The following is a 17,953-nucleotide window of genomic DNA, read 5'->3' as shown; positions in this document are numbered from 1 at the left end:
GGGGGAGGGGCAGAGAGAGAGGGAGACACAAAATCTGAAACAGGCTCCAGGCTCTGACCTGTCCGCCCAGAGCCTGTCGCGGGGCTCCAACTCACAAACTGCAAGATCATGACCTGAGCTGAAGTCAGACGCTAAACTGACTGAGCCACCCAGGCGCCCCCAGCTATATCTTTTAAAAGTGAAAAATGTGTATCCCAAAGGCTGGCATTAACACTTCCTTTTCGAGAGATGAGGTCAAACTGTTTGGAATCAAGTTAAAAAAAAAAAAGTTAAAGAGAGACCCAGAAATTCCAAAGAAAAGGGGGAATTCCACAGAGAAAAACCAGAGTCTAGGTAGGTCCTGGAGCCTTCCCTCTGTTATACCCAGATTGCAGTATCCTCAACGACCAGAGACCACCGGGGAGACCAAGTCACGCATGCAAAGGCAAAGGGCTTTATTACGGGCTCGGGCTCCCAGACCTCACCAACACAGTGCATCTGTGCGGAGAGCCCCGAACAAGGGCAGAGTACGGTCTTTATGGGGTTTGTGACGGGGGAGTTACAGAAGTTGTGTCATGGGAACAGTGATCCAATCATAATTATACAACATCATCATTGACAGCAGGTTTGACCATACATGTTGTCTAGAGTATTCGTTACTTTTGGCGGGATCCAATTACAACATTTAGAGTACGTTTAAATTCAAACAGTCACAGAGCGAGCCTAGGGTCTTGTTCGGCGACTAACGGGTTAACTTTAACCTTAGGTAACAGTGTCCTATCTATAGTTTCTATCTCCAGGCCTCTCCCTTAGTAACGTGGAGGGTGGTCGCTGGCCTTTCCTGATTGGGTGTTGCAAGGGTGGTTTCTCCTGCCTTGGGCAACGTGTAACTGCCTGATAGTTTCAGGAAAGCTGAAACTTAGGCCTTCTAGTTTAGAGGGGAAACTTAAAGCCTGTCATGGAGTCAGTTTGGTTTAGACGTTTAGACTTGTGTCCTTACACCTCATGGTTCAGTCTGAGACTCTCTTCTCTCCCTTTTAAATCCACTCCTTTATTGCAGCTGCCATTTAGCTCTCGTAAACACTAACCTTCGGGCGAAGGAGCCTCTCAGCTTGTCCCAGGGCAGGAATGCTGTGGCTCCCAGTTCTGTCCCCTGGAGTGGCCTGTGCACCCCGCACCGGGGCAGCCCAGGTTGGAGAGCTTTGGCTCACGCCAGCCAGCCAACTAGCCTTGGAGCAGGCTTCCCTCCGGCAAATCCCACCTTACAGAGAAGCAAGGACTTGAAATATGACACTTGGGGAACTGGTAACACCGGGAGGCTGTTTGGGCTGTTGGCTGTGTGATTTGCAGCCTCAACCGGGCTACTTTTTCTAACGCAAGGAAGTGAGCCTTGGGGATAACCTCAGGTACCAATACCAATCGGCAGGGTCTGAAACAAAGCTGTTTTAAGATTAGTGGGCACATCTTAAGTTATGGAATAGACTGTTATTATCAGAAGATGACCCTTCTGTTCAAAAAAATAAGTTATTTGAGATTCTATTTGCATGAATAAGTGGAATATGCAAACAATGGGTCCCTACTATGTGCTGAGAGCAATACTAGGTGCTTTAAATGCATACTCAGGATTAACATACTTGTTATGTAAATTATAAATGTGTTGGTCTGAAAACAACAGAAAACTTAATTACAGTGGTAGATGTGGGATTTTGTTTTTCCTCCCAGAGGCAGGAATCCATCCAGGGTTGGCTCATCTGTTGCCTTCAAAAACCTGGGCTCTTTCTATCTTTCTGTTCTTCCACCCACAATATGTTGGTTTTGTCCTCTTTCTGTTTTGCCTCATGATTACAACATGGCTGCTGGACCTCCAGGCTTTACCTTTAAGTTCCAAGCAGGAAGAAGAACAAAAAGAAAAAAAAAAAAAAAGCAGGAAGGGGAACAAGGTGAAGGCAGCAGGCCAGCCCAGTCTGTACCTTTTGTGGTAGGAAAACACAGACCCTTCTGGGGGCCCTAACTGGAGGACTTCTGTTTACTTCTCACTGGCCAGAACTGTGTCTACAGTGTGGATGGGAGACATTCGTGCATACACCAGATTATTATAATTCAATAAGGTAATTGCTATAAATTTCATACAAAATGCAGTGGGGGCAAAGTGGAAGGAATCTCCCAACTGTCATGAAAAAGGTTTAGTTTTAAATCTCCATCTTTAATATATCTTTCCAAATTATACAGAGCAAATAAGGCCATAGTGGTCCCTTTAAAGATACCTCCTAGGGGCGCCTGAGTGGCTCAGTTGGTTTAGGTGGCCGATCTGGGTTCAGGCCATGATCTCACAGTTCATGGGTTTGAGCCCCATGTTGGGCTCTTTGCTGACAGCTCAGAGCCTGGAGCCTTCTTGGGATTCTGTGTCTCCCTCTCTCTGCCCCTCCCCCAACTTGTGCTCTTTTTGTCTCTCTCTCTCAAAATAAATAAATAAACATGAAAAAGTAAAATAAAACCACCTTCTAGATCAGGTTGTTATGCTTTCAGAGGAAGGAAAGCAGCCCAGGTGACGAACAAATGCAGCAAGCGTCTCTCCCTTAAAAGAAAATGTAGTGTCATCCGAAGATGTCTGAGCTCAACCACAGGGTTGGGCTTGCCTGGAGTTTGGAAATAGTTGCACCTGCTGCTTCTGCAGCGAGCTAGGAGTTATTTGGGGAGGGGGCTCTTCAATTGCAGATGAAGTATCTAACACCTGCACTAGAACTAGCAGCTGCACAGAACATTCCTGCCTACAGGAGCAGTGAGCATGATCTAGAAAGAACCCTTCTAGACTGGAAAGGAATAGCAGTTCAGGAAGTGACATAGCACGTCCCTTGTACTTAGACATTTTATTCTGGGTGCTCCGGAGGTATTAAATGACATATTTTGCTCCATATAAGGAGAAAGGAGATGGGTTAATTTACTATTGACCGAACCTGTGCCTCTTAACTTTGGCTGTAAATTGAAACTAGCAGAGGAACTTTTAAAAATAACAGACAGGGGTGCCCAGGTGGTTCAGTCAGTTAAGTGGCTGACTTCAGCTCAGCTCATGATCTCATGGTTTGTGAGTTCGAGCCCCGCATTGGGCTCTGTGCTGACAACTCAGAGCCTGGAGCCTGCTTCAGATTCTGTGTCTCCCTCTTTCTCTGCCCCTCCTCTATTCACACTCTGTCTCTCAAAAATAAATAAACGTTAAAAAAATAAATAAAAATTAAAAAACAACAGACAGATGTCTGGGTCCCACCCCTCTGAGAGTCGGATATGACTGTCTTGGGGTGTGACCCAGGCATCAGGCTTTGCAAGCCCCCACGTGAATCTGTTACACAGCTAGGGCTGAGAACCATGGGCATGGTTTCCCCAAATTCCCGAGTATCTCTCAGAGTTTCCGATCCCGTGGGTCTGGGACAGGCCTGGGAATCTGCATCTTTGCCAAATACCCGGGGGGAAAGTCTTCTGGTCAGAGATGTTGGGAGGGCTTCTCAGAAGGCATTCAGGCCCCTGCGTTGGGGACACGTTGGCCTGGCCCTACTTCAGCCAACTGAGGAGCTCCCACCGACCCCCTTAGGGGGACAAGCTGTCCAAGCAGGGGCGTAGGACAAAGCCTCGACCTCATGAGCACCTGTCCCCATCGCATCTGCCCAAGAGCTGGGACTGGAGCAACGTGGATGGGGTCGACTACGCCAGCGTCCCCGGGAGCCGGACCGTCCGAGGTACTGCGGCTCCTGCTGGGCGCAAGGCAGCACCATAGCCAGGGTGGCAGACGGGATCCAGAGCAAGAGGAAGGGGGCGTGGCCCCCACCATGCGGGCGCTGTAGCCTGGCTCACACCCTCTCAGCGCGGGCTCCTGCGCAGAAAGCAACGACCTGCGGGTGTGGGCGTACAGCCACCAGCACAGCATCCCCGACGGGACCTGCAGTTGCTACCAGGCCAAGGACTGGGAGTATGACAATGATCGGGAGTTTAACCAATGTGGAACCTGCACTCAACTCAAAGAGAGCTATGCCCTCCGGAACTACACGCGCCCGGCGGGGGAGGGGGCCTGCGCCTGTGGCTCTGTTTCCAGAAGGGAGAAGATGATGGCAAAAATCTACACCAAAGGCCCATCGGCTGCGGTATAAGGGCGACAGAGAAGACGGCTAACTACCCAGGGGCCATCTATGCCGAGTACCCTGACAAGGCCTATGTAAACCGTGTCATTTCCGTGGCCGGCTGGAGTGTCAACTACCACACTGAGTACTAGACTGTCTTGTGTTCATGGGGAGAACCACGCAGCGAATAAGGCCGGCACCTATAAAGATGGGGAGGGTGCCAATTACAACCTTGCTGTCCAGGAGTCTTGTGTGTTTGGGGATCCATCCTTTAACACACAGGTCTCTGGAAGAATGTTTTGAGAAATGGTATCATGTGGGCACCTGAGTGGCTCAGTCGGTTAAGCATCTGACCCTTGATTGGGGCTCAGGGCATGATCTCACAGTTCCTGGGATGCAACCCCACACTCAATGACACCTGCTTGGGATCCTCTGCCCACCCCCCACACCCACTTGCGCCCTCTCTCTCCCAAAAGAAATAAACTAAAAAGAAAGAAATGGTATCATGAGCTATAATCAGAGGAGATCCTGTTGCTAGGGGCGCCAGGCCGATACTGCAAAGTCTGAAGGAACTAGGGGTTGATATTTCAAAGTACCTGATGGCTAGTCACTGAACTGAGCACCTTGAAGAAGTGCCTGTCACACGCAGACTGCTGTGGTACTGGCTGGAAGGACACTTCTGAGGGAAGAGTCTAAAAGGGGAAGGCTGAGAACCCCCCACCACCTCTCCCCCCCAAGCTGGCCGCTCACCGCAGCAAACCTTCTATCTGGAGAAGATGTGATCCGCAAGAGAATTATGTGACCTCCACTCCCTTCAGTACATGATGTGGTATTTTCTGTTTGGTGACTGTGGCCTATAATGTGATAAAAAGGTAAAAAGAGGTCAGACTTCTCAATGGTGACGGTGCAGGGAGAAGGGGGCCATTGCAGATTGCCTGAGTGATGACTAAAGTACACGACTCCCCACAAGAAACAAAACAAAATGAAAACGAAAACGAAACACCAAAGCAGGTGCCTGAAGCCACCTCAGCTTGGTTTGTGCCTCTCATCTTACCTGGTGGGTTCCCAGGAGTTGCCTTGCTGGTAGAAGCCATTGAGGAGGGAGAACAGATTAAAAGTTAGTTCTAGGACACCTCCAGCAATCCCAACTCCCTTAAAACGACAAATCCTGCAACCCCTATGCAGCTTAATGAACTGAAAGTGTATCACAGACAACGTAAAAATGCAGGTAATGCAGAGACAGCTGGCATTTGCTCCCGCCTTTCTGAAGAAATTTTAATAGCATGTCCTTGTACGTTGTTTGGGCCAGCACTGCCCAACACAGTTAGCATGCGGCCAGAAATGACTGAGGTGTGCGTCATTTTAAATGTCCTAGTAGCCACATTGAAAAGGTAAAACAAAATAGGTGAGATTAATTTTAATAGATATTTTACATTTTAAATACTCCTATCTCAATGACTATCCTTTCTAACACGTAATCAACATAAAAACGGTTTATGAGATGTTTTACATCCTTTTCTTATAGTGGGTCTCTGAACTCATCGTGTCCTTTGTACTTACAACTCACCTCCTTTCAGACCAGCCACATTGCAAATGCTTGATAGTCACAGGTGCCAGTGGCTGGTGGCTTGTGTTGTATGGCGCAGGCTTGGATCCAGCTTCAGCTCCCCCTCCTCTGCACCAGCTCCCCCTCCTCGAGCACCATCTGTGTCCTGATGGTATACAGGTGAAGCCCGCTCAGAGGCATGCATTAATACAGGGCTCAGAGTGGTCTGTATGTAAATAACTCCATTTCCTGGCATTTCTTCTCTGGGCCCCCGCCCCCAGTCCTTTCTCTACTTCTTGAAGGAGGTTCAATGAGATCCAGCCCCCTCTCACCCAACTCCCACACTCCACCTCCCCCTCTGCTGGGAAATGGCCACCGTGACTGCAGCAAAGCCTCCTTGGAGACTCTGAGGACGTTAATCAGTTTCGCAGCTGGAGGCAAAGTGATCTAGTGCGGCAATTCCTCCATTAAGGAGCTTTCTCTTGGCCTTTCCATTAGGGAAGGACTTTTGCATAAAGTGAAATGTGCTTTGTCTTCACCGGGTCAGACAAAGGATTAAATTAAAAGAGCAATAAGCTTGCTACTGGCGGGGCTACCAGGAGGGCAACGGGGGAAGAAATTCTCTCCCCGCCTCCATTTTGCACATGGCTCTGAGGAGGGGCAGCGAGCTGTGTCTTTCCATCTTCCAGGGAATAAAGTGGTCTTTGATGCCGGTGCTGGCTGGCTGGGATGGTTCAGGTGCTTCGAGCAGCCCCTTGTTTCTGGACCAGCTGAGAGCTTTGCTTGGGCTCCGTAGCTCCGGTGAGAACTGAGATCTCCTGGCCTAGCTCCTGCCCATTGTTCTGGCAAATTCTGCCCTTGGTGTCCTGTCCCTCGATGTCCCGAGTGACATTGCCCTTCCTGATTCCCACATGTTTCCACTCCCACTGTGCGTGCGCAGGCACACGCACACACACACATACACACACACACACACACAGATAGATACACACCACTTGCTCAGTGCCCCCCTTGGCATCTGCCTACTAACTCAGGAGTCACCACCAGAAGTCTTTGCAAAATGAGTTCTACCCCAGGTTCTCATTAAAATGCTCAAGAAAGGGAAAAAAGCAGTGGTATTGGATAATTCCCATTCCAAATACATCACCACTGATGACTGTTCATATGTTGAAAGAGATGCTTCCTTGAATAGATGGGGACTGTTGTCCTTAAGATCAGCGAAGCCTGAATCAGACTAGGACCCAGGCCGATTATGGAAAAAGAATGACAGAACCTGAGAGGATAGAATCCTCGGCAGCTTTATCAGTAAAGGATTACATGTCTATAGCATTTTGAATTTGTAAATGTGGGTCTTCTTAAGAAGGTTCAAATATTTGCCCATAACCCACTTAGCTCAGCCTCCTAACAATACCGCACAAGCCAAACCACATAAAAGGCTTCCAGTAGGATTTTTATGGTGTTTTTTTTTCCTTCCTAGGTACCCTTCCCTCCCACTCCTGCCCCCCACTTCCCACCTTTGAGCTTGGATAGGGGTGGAAGAGGGATCAATGCTTTTATGCAATATTCAGCTTACACTGAAAAATACCACAGGTGTGTGATGTCATATTTATAACTTGCCACAGCCCAGTTGGAAGAAGGTGCTGCTGGCCATGGGTCCCCAGGGGGATCTGGGGGCATGTGGCTTGCTGAGCTACCTGCATTCCTGGACTTGGGAGGGATAGGGGTCCTTCCTTCCCTCTGGAAACTTGGTCCCTGGAAGTTGACTGCTCTGTTCTTGGGAGACTGGAGGCTGAAATCTCCCCATTTGATCCCATGGCAGTCCTGAAAAGCAATGATGGTCACAAACCGGTACAGGTTGGCTCCCGATTTGCCTGTGGCTCCAGCTGCAGTAAGGGAGCCCGGGGCGGGCGGAGGTGATATGCTCTCCCCAGGGAGCCTGACATTTCAGGAAACTGGGCCAGCTTCCTCCCGTCCTCCTTTCTACCGACACCAGTGGCACAATAAGGGCGGAATGGGGCAGGAAGCTCGGGCTCCGCTGCCTTCCACACTGAAGCCTTTGTGTCCCTGAGCAACGGTAGCTGTCAGCAGGGCTGCAAGTAGAGAAGCCTGGGGTGGTGGTAAAGGAATATTCCCAGCAGGGACACCGAAGCGCTTGTCTGACAAGCATTGGTTAACCGAATTGATCTGATTACTCAGGACTTTTCTTAGCCAGTAGTGGAGCAGAGAGGGGGTGCAGCCGGTCCTCATTCTATTTAATTTCTGTTTTCCAAGAATGAATATCAAGGGAGCAGCTTTGATTAAACAAGCCTTTAAAAAGGGGAGAGAATGCCAGGTTTTACAGAAAGCTTTGCTGAGTTGCTGGCAAATGGCCACATGACACAATATTTTTAGTCTATGGATATTATCTCCCTTCTAAGTACAAACCTGCTATTCCCATTAACACAAGCTCGTAGGTTCAAGGATAAAGGAAATTAGCCTGGTGCTAGAAGAAGAAAAAAATCAGGATTCCAGGAAATCAGACTCTTAATAAAAATGAAAAAGAAATTCCCCGTGTTCCTGACCCTACAGTTGTCTAGCCTTTCTGTCTGCTGCTGCTGCTGGCTTTTTCCTGCTTTGCCCAAACATCGACAGGACTGGGGAAGATTTTGTAATCCAGCCTAGCATTACTGAAGTAAAACAGATTTTTTTAAGTTTGGCAAGATATTTGTCGCTGTTGTCGCCTATTTGTTTTAAGATTTTTTAGGGTAGGAATGCTGGTCTCAGATGGGAAATAGGAAAGAAGAAAAAGCCAATATTAAACATTTAACAAACATTTCCTTATTTTTATTTTTTTAAGTTGATTTATTCGTTTTGAGACAGATAGCACGAGAGTGGGGGGGGAGGGGAGAGAGAGAGAGAGAGAGAGAGAGAGAGAATTTCAAGCAGGCCCTGCACTAACAACACAGAGCCTGATTCAGGGCTCAATCCCTGAGATCCCATGAGATCATGACCTGAGCCGAAATCAAGGGTTAGACACTTAACCGGCTGAGCTACCCAGGCACCCCTTAACAAATATTTATTGATTGAAAAAAATGTATTGAGCATCTGTTATGTGTTAGACACTAGAGATATAGTAATGAATAAAACAAAGCCTCTCTCCTCATAGATCTTACATTCTAACCTACAGTAGTAGTTTACCTATATTGGGCACTTACCATGTGCCAGGCACTGTTCTAGAACTTTATGTGATAACCTGTTGGACATGCCCTATTATTATTACTCTTCCTTGCACAAGCTCTCACAGCTGGAAAATACTAGAACCAGGATTCTAACTCAGTAGTCTGGCTCCAGAGCCACCACACTTGACTATTCTATTCTAGATGGGTCTGAGTCCTCCTTCTCTGTTCCCATCATATCCTATATTTATCTCCCTGTGGACATATCTCCCACATCTTCCTTTATGTTTCCCCCATTGACCATCAGCTTTTGGAGAGCAGGGTGTGTGTGTCCTCACCGTATCCTGAGACTTTCTCTGTATCCTGGAGACTCACCAGAGTGGGAGACCTATCTTCTAGAGCACTGAACACATTGGAAAGGCATCCTGAATCAGGTGCATATAGTAAATGCTCCCCGTGGGTCTATAAACCCTGCCATCCCCTCACATCCAGCTTGATCCTCCGATCCAAGGGTATGTGAGGATTCTCCGCAGGGGAGGCTCTGCTCAAAGACACAGAACTGCTCTGTGTGTACAGACAGCTGCAGGCCTAGGCAACCGCCGCCCAGGCTGTGAGCTGGAGAGCTGGTGGGGGCTTAGTATTTAAACATCATACCTTTTAGTGCTGCCAAGCTGCTTATGCAATTTGGGGGGATGGAAGAAGAGCGTTCCTTGGCGCTGCCCAAGTATTTTCCCTTAAAGATGGGTAAGAACCAGCAAGAAGTCCTTGGTAAAATAAGCCTACAGTAGAATGCTGTGCCATCATTAACCAACCAGGCTGTAAGATAAAATTTAAGAATATGGGGGGTAGAGGCCGCTGGGTGGCTCAATCGGTTAAGCGGCCAACTTTGGATCAGGTCATGATCTCGCGTTTTGTGAGTTGGAGCCCTGCATTGGGCTCTGTGCTGACAGCCTAGAACCTGGAGCCTCCTTCAGATTCTGTGTCTGCCCCTCCCATGCTCATTCTCTGTCTCTCTCTGCTTCTCAATAACAGATAAAAACGTTAAAAATTTTAAAAAAATGTTTTAAGAACAAGGAGAAGTGCTCAAGCTACAAGTGAAAAGAACAAGAGAATGTAATTTTGACAAGAGCATCATCTCATTTTCTGGAGGGTATATGTTTGCATAGAAAAGAACAGAATTGGGCCACCTGGGTGACTCAGTTGGTTAAGCATCCTACTCTTGATCTCAGCTCAGGTCTTGATCTCAGAGTCATGAGTTCAACAAGCCCTGTGCTGGGCCCTGTGCTGGGTTCCATGCTGGGCATGGAGCCTACTGAAAAAACAAAACAAAACAACCCAGAAGGTATTCGTGAAAATGATGGGATTTTACAGGTGACTAATATTGGGTATTTTTCTAATACTTTTCTTTCTTTCCTAATTTGTGTGTAAAAAATATGTCTTATTGCAATCAGGGAAATGGTTTAAAACCTTATATTTGCCCCTAATGAGACCTTTAATCTGTTTTCTGTGCATTCTCTTTTCTCTTCTATGGGGAGCTTAGCTGCAATCACACAACACAGCAAATCGCCAGGTTGGAAACCTTGGCTGTATTTCCTTTGAGTCTAGACTTCAGGGGCTGTGGCTCTGATTGCAAAATCTCCACTGATTATCTGATCCAGAGATCTAAGGCCTTGAGGATAGATCATCTCTCATCCTAGTAGGAAATAACGAAAACTTCAAACCCCAAAGCCCTTTGGAACAGATGGATATAAACATGTAAGCCTAGAGTGTAGCCATGGCTCTTCACATTTTCAAGTGTGCATTCTGATTCAATCCTCGTACAAACACGGAGGAGCAGTTGGTGGTATCGTCCATGTTTTACAGGCAAGGAAGGCACTTGTCCCAGATCCTGGGGTGAAGACCAGAAATTGGACTCAGCTCTTCTGATCCAGGTCCTTTGTCTGATTCATTAACTCTGTGATGGGAGCAAGGAAGCAATCTTGATGAGCACCCATGGAGAGCACAGAGGTGGTCCTCCTATGGGCTGGCTCTTGGTGGGCTGTGCAGATAGTCCTGTGTTCCCATCAGAATGAGTGGTGGTCAGCAGGGGGTCAGCAGGAGACCTGGGCTGGGCACTGGGAGCCATAAAGGATGAGACTCTCAACTCCCCAAGATGTGCAAAGACTTGGCCATCTCAGGTGGCTATCAACCTGAGATCAGACTCTAAAATAGCCCTATCACTCCAAACCAGCTTGCAGTTTGGCCTTGAGGCCCTGTTAATTTTCTCTTTCTCCCCCACTGGTCCCTTCCCATTTCCCTTCCATCATTTGAGTGAATGATGTTTGTAAACATTTTTGCATCCTACTCTATCATAAGTTCTTTTAAGGGTAGAGACCAGATCTTATTTCCTTTAGTCTCACCCTATTACCTAATGCATGTTTAAATGTTTAATGCATGCTGTGTTTAAACAGTGCGGGCTAAAGCCAAGACCTAGACTCAAAGCCAGACATCATCCTGAGAAGCAAACGTGAGAACATGGTGACAGAGGAAAGGAGACTAGACTCAGAAGCAGAGGGCATAGACAGGGGACCCTTACACTGGCTCTGTAATTGAGGCAGGACCCAGAGACCAGCTCCTCAGGGTGTAGCTTCTCAGGTCAGAGGCTCAGACCAGCAGATCCAGAACTTTCTTGCGTCAAGAACCATTACGTCTGAGAACTATACATTGGGCCTTTGAGTCTATGGGTCAAGAGAATGTAAATGTTCGATGCATCGAGAATGTCCCATGGGTCAAGAATATAAAATGGGATTTGAACAAACTAGTCTCCTGGGGAAGGATGAATAGATACTCTTAGTTACATTCTTCACTTCCTTGTTTTTCAGTATTTCCTGATATTCCCCTCATTGAACTTCGCACTGTCTGCTAACGGGACCCTCTTCTCCACAACAGAATTTGACTTTGAAGCAGGACACAAAAGGTAGCCTTTGCCAATGACCTTGCTTGAAGGGCTATTTATCTGAGGGTCCAGGAGCACCCGTGGTCCAGTCTGAAGGCAGCGAGGGAGGCCCTGAGCGGTTTCCTGCTTTTTTGCTAAGTTCATAGGGTAGTGAGCCCCGAAAAGAAAGAGGGAATAAAATCATCTGGAAGGCCTCCTCCCTGCCTCCAAACCCTCATCTCCAGATAACGAGAATGGAGGTGTGGGAGATGTGTCTCAAAGAATCTGGAGGACTGCCTCAGATGCCTTCCTGGCTTGGGAGTGGCTGCTGCCGTCCGAGCTGTTTGCTAGCGTCACAGCAGCAGAGCAGGGTAGAGGCCAGCAGGCGGCTGAGGAAAGAGGCGAGGAGAGACCAGGGTTTGAGGACACAAACACACAGGGTGACACGGGTCCAACCCAGGTTTGGCTCTTGGCTCCTCGCCTGGTCTGAGAACCAGGCTGCTTACTTCATCCATGGGAGCCTCGGTTTCCTCACGCGGGCACGATACGTGTCGGCAGTGATACTGTGAGGAGCAACAGAGACACAGCGTGCAATGTGGCAGGTGTGAGCAGCCCCTGGGGAATAAGCACTACAGGGGGGAGGGAAGTGGAGGAGTGGGTTTTTAGAGGTGAGGAAAGAAGGGTAGACAGTTCTTGACTCTGCGTGAGCATGTGGAGGAAGGTGGCCAGAGGGGGGCAGACTTCTCCCCCTGCCCTTCCCACCCCTTTTTCCTCCCACCCCATTTGCCTCCCACCCCATTTTCCTCCCACTCCACTTTAAGGCAGCATCAGCAAACCTTGATTCGCTCATTTGGGGTGTTTCCCTGACAGTTTCCTCCTCACTGCGGGAGTGAGAGATAGCCAAGGGCTCGAAGCCTCCACGACACTCCAGGTGAATATTGGGAACATCAACGATGAAACCCCTCGCTTTACCAGGTAGGTCCGAGGGCATGCAGGGCTCCGTGGGCCACAGCCATCATCTCTCCTGGGCGGCCCAGCTTTCTCAGACACATTTCAAACAAGACAGAGGGATGCCCTCTGCCTTGGCCCAGAGAAGACACAAGAGGCCTGAGATCTTCAGTGTCCTCTCTCTCTGAACCTCTAGGTTTCCATCTTCCAACTTGACTCCCCTTTCCTCCACAGGAGGGATTGTGGGTGTGCTGGGGAGGGAGGAGAAAGGGCCGGATGTGATGCCCCTAGAGTGGAGCTGGCCGCTGGTCATGTGTAAAAGGTAAATATAAGGCAGATACTTTTATAATAGACTGTTCAGCATGAATAATAGCAAAATCCTAGGGCACCCATCATCAGTCAAGGCTCTGTAAAGCCTGCTTTAATGTTTATTTATTTTTGAGGGAGAGAGAGACAGAACGTGAGTGGGGGAGGGGCAGAGAGAGAAGGAGATGCAGAATCTGAAGTAGGCTTCAGGCTCTGAGCTAGCTGTCAGCACAGAGCCCGACATAGGGCTCGAACCCACGAACCGTGAGATCATGACCTGAGCTGAAGCCGGACGCTCAACCAACAGAGCCACCCAGGCACCCCTGTAGTACCCACTCTTAGAATGTTATCCTCTCTGACCAAGGAGAGGTCTCTGTCAATGATACTTAAGAGGCCTGCCCGCTGTGGGGTGCTCCAAGTGTCTTCCTGTCAGGGGTGATCCAGAAAAGAGACCTGGCTTATCTGACAGTTCCCACACATAGCAGAGGGGAGGAAGGTCGTGAGTTGGTGCGGGCAGCCTGTGGGAATGGGCCTGCACCAGCCCAGGTGTAAAGGGGAGCCCCAAGCCTGTCATGGGTAGGGGTTTAGGAGGGGAAGATGGGATTCTGAGCTAGCATGTGACCCTGCAAACAGCCTGGCTTGCTGGTTACCAGGCTCTTCCTGCCTTGGTTGCCGAGGCGGGTTCAAGAGCCAGCCATGAGGAAACTAGCAGAATCACCTGCCTGCTAAGTGCTAATAACTGCTGTAACGGCCGTGAATAAATTCAGCTACGGAGGCCCCAGAACTACACGGAATGCTTGCGTTCAGAGATTGGGAGCTATTAAGGCCACCCTATGCGCAGGCCAGCCTGCTGCCATTCAGCAAAACACACCACAATTGTGAAACTTCTGGATGTTAACCATCTACAGCCCTGTTGCTGGATGTCAATGTGTAGGGAAGGACAGCAGACACACTCCCACATAACGCTTCCCATCAACGCCCGTTGCCAGGTTCAGCTCAGAAGGATGATGCAATGCATTTCTGCTGACGGGTTCCTCCGGGAGCAGAGTACAGGCAGTTTATAAATAGCCATGACACCCCAGCCTGGATTCAGACTCAAGTATTAGCCAACACATCAGTACAGACTTATCGGTAACCCCAGAGGCAGGTGATGGCTCCAGGGCCAGAGCCAACGTGTTCTGCAACGTTGCCCCCACCTTCCAACCTGTGAGGTGGGGGAGCAGGCTAATGCGATCGCAACGGGGAAAACAAGAAGTTCTCCAAAGGGGCAGAACGATCTGGTTTGGACTGTGTCTTACAAAATAAAGCAAATGGCCTCAGGAGAAAGAGAACATGACGTTGGCTGGTTGTTGCGACCCCCCCAGAAGTAGGTCTGGACCTCTGGTTCTCATTTTTGGAAATGAACTTGTTAGGCTCCGTTCCAGACAGAGAGCATGATCTATGTGACCATTTAAGGTTTGTAACAAATCATCCAACTTTGTTTCAAACCACGATCCATGCCTGTGGGTAGAGATGGGTCAGCGAGAGCCTGTCCCTGAGAGCACTGGGGCAGGGTGGCCACCCTGACTCTGCCCAGGCCGCTGGGTTAGAGTCAACCTTGTCCTTCACCCACCCACAATTTGAAAGTTGGCTCTGGTTCAAAGTAGGTGCTGGCTTTGAGGGCTTTCATGGTTCCCTTGAGCCATGATCCTTCTTTCCCCCCACCCCCCACCAAAAAAAAAAAAAAAAAACCAGTGCTAGGACTACCCATTAAGTTATTTAATTGAGAATTCATGCGATTCAATCCTCACATGGACTCAAGTATATGGAACTGGAATGTGACATAGGACTGCGGAATGCAGAAATAAGTCTTCTCTCTTTACCCTTTGGTAAGGTCCTGCAATTAATACAACCAAAGCAGGTACTGTTTGTGTTTGTTTGTTNTCCCTTTTCCCCCCCCCCCCCCCCAAAAAAAAAAAAAAAAAAAAAACCAGTGCTAGGACTACCCATTAAGTTATTTAATTGAGAATTCATGCGATTCAATCCTCACATGGACTCAAGTATATGGAACTGGAATGTGACATAGGACTGCGGAATGCAGAAATAAGTCTTCTCTCTTTACCCTTTGGTAAGGTCCTGCAATTAATACAACCAAAGCAGGTACTGTTTGTGTTTGTTTGTTTTTTAATTCTTTTTGTTTATTTATTTTTGAGACAGAGAGAGACAGAGCATGAGTGGGGGAGAGGCAGAGAGAGAGGGAGACACAGAATCTGAAGCAGGCTCCGGGCTCCGAGCTGTCAGCACAGAACCCAATGCGGGCCTCGAATTCACGAACCGTGAAATCATGACCCGAGCCGAAGTCAGCGCTTAACCAACTGAGCCACCGAGGAGCCCCTGTTTGTGTGTGTGTGTGTTTTTTTAACGTTTATTCATTTTTGAGAGACAGGGACAAAGCATGAGTGGGCGAGTTGGGGAGAGAGAGGGAGAGGGAGGCACAGAATCTGAGGCAGGCTCCAGGCTCTGAGCTGTCAGCAAAGAGCCCCACACCGGGCTCAAACTCACAGACTGTGAGATCATGACCTGAGCCGAAGTTGGATGCCTAACCGACTGAGCCACCCAGGCGCCCCTGTTTGTCTTGTTGAAAATGGCTCACCATTTATCCCTGGGTGGTGACAAACATCTGAATGCTTTGTGGACTCAGTTGTGTACTCTAGGATTCTGCTATTATTACAGTCGAGCACTTTATTACAAAAGTACTTGACTTCTATTTACTCTACACAGCAAGCACAATGCTTGTTTTTTACAGCACACTTTACTGTAGACTTGGGCAGTCTCTCCCTTGCTGCCCATTTCTTTTGTATTTACCCACCGTCCTTTTTAACCTAGGGTCTCGCAACGCATACACACTTTATGCACTTACTGCAAAGTCATTTGTAACAACGAGGCCCTCTGAGGTCATCCAGGATTTATGCCCTTCTTTGTGAGTGTGGCCATTGGCCCTTGTCTCCCCCTCACCCAGGTCCTGGTGATCTGGGGTTAATGGCAGAGGAGGGTGCGGGAATGTAAGTGATATTAGAGCTCAACCCTGTCAGTGGCCACAGGACTCCTGGCTTTGCTGCCCTTGAATAGATCTCAACTGTGGGACGAGGGTAACACCTCCATGTTCAAGGATATTTTATACCTACTTGGGTCAGGCATGCCCAGACCAAATAAACCAAAGATGTTGCCTTCTGCCAGCCTCAATATCAGACCAGACAATATTGGTCGCACTGTCCAGTAGCCTGACTGGCTCCCTTCACGGGGACCTCATTTCCTGGAGTGCCCAGCATGGACCAGAGGAGCCTGCAGAACAGGGTGTCTTAAACAGCTGCACTACTGACATTGTGAGCTGGCTGCTTCCGTGTGGTGGGGGCTGTCCTGTGCACCGTGGTGTTCAGCAGCGTCCCTGGCCTCTACTCCCCAGATGCCAATAGCAGCCCCTCCCCCTCGCCGTGACAACCAACATCGTCACCCTCAGCTGAGAACCACTGTCTTAGAAGGAAGAAGGGAGGGTAGGAGGAAGCGGTTGCTCCTCCCAAGGTGTCCTCCATCCTATGACAGGTTGGGTATCTGTGGCTGTCACCTCTGCTGATTCCTTATGAGGGTTCATTCTTTCTCAAACTTTAAAGTGCATACAAATCCCTGGGCATCTTGTGAGAATGCAGATCTTGATTCAGTGGTCTGCAGCTGGCCTGAGTTCTGCATTCAGATCCAGACTCCCCAGGGAGCCTGTGGACCGTGCAGTGACCACACATGGAGCAGCAGGGACAAGGTAGCATAGTACTCTTAGCAATCTCCTTGTTGCGAGTTAACGGAACCCATTCAAAGTAACCAAAGAAAAAATAGAACGCCTTGGAAACAGGGACTCTCACATAATGAACGTAAGGGCTCAGTCTAGCTTTGGCCGTTGGGGCTGTCTCTCTCTCCCCTGGCTCTCGCTTCATTTCCTGCTACCCCAGCCTCCTTGCTCCCCACACCCCGCTTTGTCTATTCTTGACCCTTTGGTGGGGTACTCCTAGATTTGCTGAGAAGGGGGTCAGGTAAGTAAATGGATCAATGGGAAGCCTCTGTGAGGCACTGGGAGGGAAAAGGCCCAGAGCACTGGGGTGGCCTCTTGGCCTGAACAAGATTACTGCCCCCTAACAATGGGGTGCACCAACAGGAGGTCACTTTGGGAATGGGGGGGTCAGACCCAGGACTCGGGCAGAAACCCCGGTGAGGGGGAGCTTGGTCGCAGCCTCTCTCTGCCTGCATCTGATGCTAGCTGGAGTCTCCTTCTCCTTCCTCTTCCCTCTGGTCCCATCTACCCTACAGGGAGGATGAGACGGAACCGAAGAAAAATTCTGAGCTCATGAAATGCATGCAATCATTTAAACCTGAGATACAGTGTTCCCTTCTAAAGGAAGATCCCACGTGGGAAAATCCAGACTTAAGAAACTGGTAAATCAGAGGTGATTATTTGCCCCACTGAAATGATTTCCCTGAGCAAAAAGATTTCCTGCAGGGTTATTCCAAACAATAAACTTCCCTTGGTGCATTCAAAATTACTCAATTTGCGCAAGTCATGTAGTTAAAACCTTGAACCTCTCTCTTATTATCAGCCTTTTCCAAAGGCAATGGAGGTCTGAGGAAGATGAGTAGGTTGGCGGTTTGGCATTATCTTGTAGGAAACCATCCATGGAGGACAGTGCACTGACCTTGGCTTCTGCTTGAGGGGGGCTCATTTCTCTGTTCAAAGACCTGATCTTAAGATAAATGCAACTCAGAAAGGTGCGCAAGTTCTGTGTGTAAATTCTGCCTCTTCGGGCAAAACAAAAAGGGGAGGGGGAAGCTTGGGTGGCTGTCCATTAAGCATCCAACTTTGGCTCAAGTCATGATCTCACAGTTTGTGAGTTTGAACCCCGCGTCAGGCTATGTGATGACAGCTCAGTGCCTGGAGCCTGCTTGGGATTCTGTGTCTCCCTCTCTCTCTGCCCCTCCC

The 17,953-nt window shown here is 48.8% G+C and overlaps 1 protein-coding gene and 1 pseudogene across 1 annotated transcript in view; both read left to right on the top strand.

Moving 5' to 3' along the window:
• Positions 1 to 17,953, top strand: part of CDHR3 (cadherin related family member 3) — a 52,321-nt gene that overhangs the window by 4,131 nt on the left and 30,237 nt on the right. The window contains exons 4-5 of the mRNA XM_077746973.1: positions 11,648 to 11,742; positions 12,571 to 12,675. Of these exons, the coding sequence (XP_077603099.1) occupies positions 11,648 to 11,742; positions 12,571 to 12,675 (200 nt within the window). The remainder of the gene's footprint in view (positions 1 to 11,647; positions 11,743 to 12,570; positions 12,676 to 17,953) is intronic.
• Positions 3,461 to 4,388, top strand: LOC144217404 (cathepsin Z pseudogene; annotated as a pseudogene).

The sequence above is a fragment of the Crocuta crocuta genome, unplaced genomic scaffold, assembly GCF_008692635.1.
Source record: "Crocuta crocuta isolate KB4526 unplaced genomic scaffold, BGI_CrCroc_1.0 scaffold396, whole genome shotgun sequence".
NCBI lineage: Eukaryota > Metazoa > Chordata > Mammalia > Carnivora > Hyaenidae > Crocuta > Crocuta crocuta.
The sequence above is the reverse complement of the archived record's forward strand: the minus strand, read 5'-3'. Positions and strand labels throughout refer to the sequence as shown.